Source organism: Dioscorea cayenensis, chromosome 5 (genome assembly GCF_009730915.1).
Source record: "Dioscorea cayenensis subsp. rotundata cultivar TDr96_F1 chromosome 5, TDr96_F1_v2_PseudoChromosome.rev07_lg8_w22 25.fasta, whole genome shotgun sequence".
NCBI lineage: Eukaryota > Viridiplantae > Streptophyta > Magnoliopsida > Dioscoreales > Dioscoreaceae > Dioscorea > Dioscorea cayenensis.
In genome coordinates this window covers 16,871,181-16,876,049 of record NC_052475.1, presented here as the reverse complement: position 1 = coordinate 16,876,049, position 4,869 = coordinate 16,871,181, and the positions used below count along the sequence as shown (strand labels likewise).

The 4,869-nt window shown below is 34.1% G+C and overlaps 1 protein-coding gene across 2 annotated transcripts; it reads left to right on the top strand.

Annotated features, from left to right (window-relative positions):
- The first annotated feature begins 363 nt into the window (after positions 1–363).
- On the top strand, positions 364–4,474 carry LOC120259895 (immune-associated nucleotide-binding protein 9). 2 transcript variants are annotated; one of them, XM_039267353.1, is made up of 7 exons: positions 385–430; positions 1,078–1,162; positions 1,464–1,699; positions 2,702–2,979; positions 3,127–3,291; positions 3,385–3,519; positions 4,060–4,474. In XM_039267353.1, exons 2-7 carry the CDS (start codon positions 1,107–1,109, stop codon positions 4,306–4,308), a joined length of 1,119 nt encoding a protein of 372 aa, XP_039123287.1. In that variant the 5' UTR covers positions 385–430; positions 1,078–1,106; the 3' UTR covers positions 4,309–4,474. The 2 variants fall into 2 exon arrangements, with proteins under 2 accessions (XP_039123288.1, XP_039123287.1); XM_039267354.1 differs by lacking the exon at positions 1,078–1,162 and having other exon boundaries at positions 364–430.
- The last annotated feature ends 395 nt before the right edge of the window (positions 4,475–4,869 follow it).

The following is a 4,869-nucleotide window of genomic DNA, read 5'->3' as shown; positions in this document are numbered from 1 at the left end:
GTATAGTGTCTCACACTGAATACTTGATTATACATTTGTAAGTTTGGGGTCGAAGTCAAGACCCCCCAATTATCAGACATGTAAAAATTGCTGGGCTAAGCCCTATTCTCAAATGTGGAAATATCCGTGTTGATTTTCTTTATATAAAAATAATAAAGACGAATTTTTCATAAATTTTAATTTAAAAAAAAATAAAAATTTTAAAATTCGTTGGCTTCAGATAAACTTTAGCTCGGTTGCTCTTGCCTCGAGATCAGCAAGGAATCTAACGGTTCATTTGTATAAGATTTATATTGCCTCGGGATCAGCAACGTAATCTATCGAAGACTATATAAAGCGAGAAGTCGTAGTCACTACGAAAACTCAGCCCTTTGTTCTCCTTTCGATTTCTTCTTCTGATCTTCTTCGGCTCGAGAGTAATGGCTCCGAGGTAATCGTCTTCGATCCTTTGCCTTTTGGTTCATGGCTTGCTTTGATTCAATTCAATGGTGGAATTCCGTGTTTTCCCTGATTGGGAAAGCTGTTTCTTTTGATATATGATTCGTTTATTGTTGTATATTCTTTTGTTAGGACAAATATTCTGATTTTTTATCATCTAGGGTTTTTTTTTCTTTTTCTTTCTTGGGAAATTAGGGAAAAAGTATTTCAATAAGCAAACAGTTGAGATTCTTGCGTAGAAGTACTATATAGAAGAGCTTGTGGAAGATTGGGTTGTCCTTTGTCCTCTTTTCAATCATTACTGGGGTTTTAGGTTGAATTTTGGTGGAGATTTCTTATTATTGGCTTCAAATTACTCATCTTGACCGTTTTAATTCTATGCAATTGTTTGCCCTTTGTTGCATCCCTGTTTTTTTGGTTCAATTCAATGGAGGAAATTCCATATTTTGTTTTCCTAGACTTGAGAGCAGTTTTTTGTTATGTTTAATTCATCATTGTTTTGATACTCTTTGATTAAAACAAAAATTCTGATTCAGAAGCATATGTGGTCGTTTTTCTAGGAAAATTGTGTGGAAACTACTGTTTTAAATAGCTATGTAACAAAGTGGTGAACTTTATTCCCTCTTCAATCATATCTAGGTTTTAAGTTGAAATTTGATGGAGATACTATGATGGAGTCCAATCCACTTGTCTTAAGGGGTGGCTCGCTTTTTGTACATATAAAGTATGTGCTTTTAGTTTTTTTCCCCTATGGTTTGATTCGGATAAAATATCTTAGTCACATCATTTCCAGTAATTTGATTGCATCTGTGTTCTAAGAGCAATCTGCCTCTGTGCTTTTTCGTATTTACTAATTATCTACTGTCAAAAAGGTAATTAATATGTTTTTCAAAGAGTTTATTTTAGTGAATGTTGATATGCACTAAATTGTTAATGCAAACTCTATGTCATGAATAATTTTCTTGTTGAATGCTTATATAATTCTATTATCTAATTGTGCTTTTCTGTGATTTATTTAATTTCAGCCGCACAATTGATGAAAGTTACTTTGATGATGATTGGGAAGTTACTGTACCCAATACTGGCAGTACTGTGGTCTTAATAGGGAAGACAGGAAATGGAAAAAGTGCCACAGGGAACAGTATTTTAGGTAGGAAGGCATTCAAGTCACAGGCTGCTCCTTCTGGTGTGACTACTTCATGTGAACTACAGCAAACCGTATTTCAAGATGGTCGTATTCTGAATGTGATCGACACTCCCGGTATATCTTCTGACTTATGCTCTTTTAATTATTTTTGCTGTAGTTTGTAATGTAATTTTACTTCAATTCCCCCTCACCCACCCACCCACACACACACACACACAAAATTGCATGCATGCTCCCTATTTGGGGATTTATATTTTGAGAGATCTTATATTTATTGATATTAGGCTTGTTTTGTCCCCGATGAACTAAGCTTTTTAGTAGATGAGCTTCATCAATTTATTTCTCTAGGATTTTATCATCAAGCTATTATTTGAGGAATGTTTGGGGTAAAATGAGTTGCGCTTTCATCACAAAGTTGATAATATCGATGAAGTGATTTCTTCGGTTATGATGTAGTTAATTTGTCATCTTGTGTGCCATGAAGTTGGATGAATTAGTGTTATCATGCATGGTTACCTAATCCTGGCAAAACTAAAGGAAGTTCTGATATAGGTAAAGTTAATGGGTAATGAGTTGTTAGAAGCATGTGGCATATCTTTATTCATAGCGAGAATGGAGTTGCTGTCATACATCTGCCACACCCTGTGTTATGGAGAGCTCTAAGAACCGTGTTATGGCTAATTGTTCTAACTAGAAAAGGTGAAAAAAATGAAGACTCTTTGGTCATGAAGCTACTAAGATCTGAACAAGAGCTCAAAATTCAGGGAATTTAAACAATAAGGTCAAACCAAGCAAATTTTAGATAGATGCCGCTTGAAACATTTTGCTCTGCTTGGATCGAGACTTCATTCTATCGCAACATATGATATACTAGATTTGATAAGACCTATCCAAGCAAGAATTCAATGCATTACTTCTAGTCGCCCCTCAATGCATCTATTTGTCTTAAATAACTACAGCAATAGTGTGGAATGAGTATCCATTTATTTATTCAATTTATGATTTAGCTACTCCTTGTTCTATGTCCACAATCTTATTTCATACACAAAAGATTGTGCTAACAGTTTCTGTAATTGTGCTTAAGATTTAAAATAAACCCTTGGTATGTTTTTGCAGGACTATTTGATATTTCACCTGAGTCAAGGTCCATGGGTGAAGATATCACGAAGTTTTTAGAGTTGGCTAAGGATGGCATTCATGCTGTCCTTCTAGTACTTTCAGTTAGGTCTCGCTTTTCACAAGAAGAGGAGGCTGCACTTACTAAATTGCGAGCAGTTTTTGGGGAGAGAATAATCAAATACATGATTGTATTATTTACTGGTGGTGATGACTTAGAAGGAAATGATGATACGTTGGAAGATTATTTGGCGCGTGACTGCCCTGAGCCTTTGCAGGTGTTGACATTTTGACTTATCATCTCTTTTTTTTCCCTTAACTTATTCTTGATGTTTCATTGAAGAATTTGGTAACACAATATGCATGTTCTGTGCATGATGAACATAATGTACTAATTCTTTCTTCTTGTGGATGAATCTTTGCAGCAAATCATACAATTGTGTGAAAATAGGGTTGTGCTTTTCGATAACAGGTCTAGGGATCCATCTAAGAAAGCCCAGCAGCTGCATGAACTACTCACTCTGGTAGACTCAATAATAATGAGCAACAATAGGCGCCCATATTCTAATGAACTTTTTGCTGAAATCAAGGTAATGCTGTGGCTTCATTGATATAAAAAATCCTAGGTACTCTTATGGTTTAGTTTAAGTCAATGAATATGCACAAAAACATTCATTTTACAGAAAGAAGCTTTAAGGATGCAAGAGGCACTGAAAGACATTGAATCATTGGAAGGACATAATGAATCAGAGATAAATGGGTTGAAGGAACAAAATAACAAATCTTATGAAGAACAGATGCGTCAGATTTCCGAGATGGTATGCACTTGTGGTTTTTACATTTTGGTTACTTGGCATTCAAGAAGTCATTTTTCTTGCTTCTTATAATGTTTCTGAACTGTGCGCTCAGTTTATGTGCTTGCTATGTATACCTTGTTTTTATGCACAGTTAATTAGATTTTTCTTGAATATTTAATCTTTTTAGATATACATACCGTCACGTGAAACATTTATTTTATAATTACTTGTGTTGCCAAGCTCACGCATCTTTTTCAGTTTGTGCATTTGCACAAAAATGCTTGCAGCATTCCTTAAAATCAGGAGTGTGTAAACTATTCAATCTCATGATTTTCTTTCTTTTTTGTGATTGTGGCAATCCATTTTTCCTTACTCTGCAACTGTGAATTTGCTAGAGACTTTGTTGAAATTTGTTAATTTTCATTTTAACACCACAAGAACAAAATGCAAACCTCAATACAAAATCTACATTTCCATCCTAGAAAATTTGAATTTATGCTTGTCTGCACCTGTCCTTATTGTCCAATGAACTGATCATCATTCTTTTCCAAATGTTTGTAGGTGGATCAGAAGATGAATTACCATATAGAAAGTATCTACAAACTACTGGAAGAGGAGCAAAATGCTCGACGCGAAGTCGAAAGAATTTCACAGGAACTGTTGGCTGCCGAGCGCAAAGAACGAGTGGAAGAAGGAAACAGATCGAAAGAAGAGATCAGGAAACTCAAAGAGGAGTTACAACGTGCTCGCATGGAGAGTGCAAACATAGACATCCGAAAAGAATTTCTTAACAAATGTGCTATCTTGTAATCTTCTTAATAATTTAGGTCTAATTAGCAGTTTGCATTGCTACACTATGGGCTAAAATCAGCAGTAGTTGTTTTTTTTAGCTGTGTGCTTGTTGTGCATAATTTAGAAACAAATATAATACTTGAGAGATACATGCTATATAGATATATAGTGAACTTTTTTAAAATGAGTATTTGTCCTGATTTAGGTTGAATAATGGCTTTGGGCTTCACTTGCAAATGTGCAATTCCTGTTATACTACTGTAAAATCCATCTTTATTTGTTTCTGAGTTAAATAAATGAATATAGGGGTAGTAAATTACAAAGCTAGTTAAATAATAATATTTTTACAGAAGAATTAGAATTCAATGAAATCTTGACACATTATAATTTTATGTCTTTTTTTATAAAAAAATATAATTTTTTTTTATAATCTAAACATATAAACGCTAAACCGAAAACCTCTTCTCGAAACACTAAATTGTAAACCATAAACTTTAGAGGAGGTTTGTGGTTTATTATTTAGGGTTTAGGATTTAGGATTAAGGGTTTAGGATTTATAGTTTAGGATTTACGGTTTAG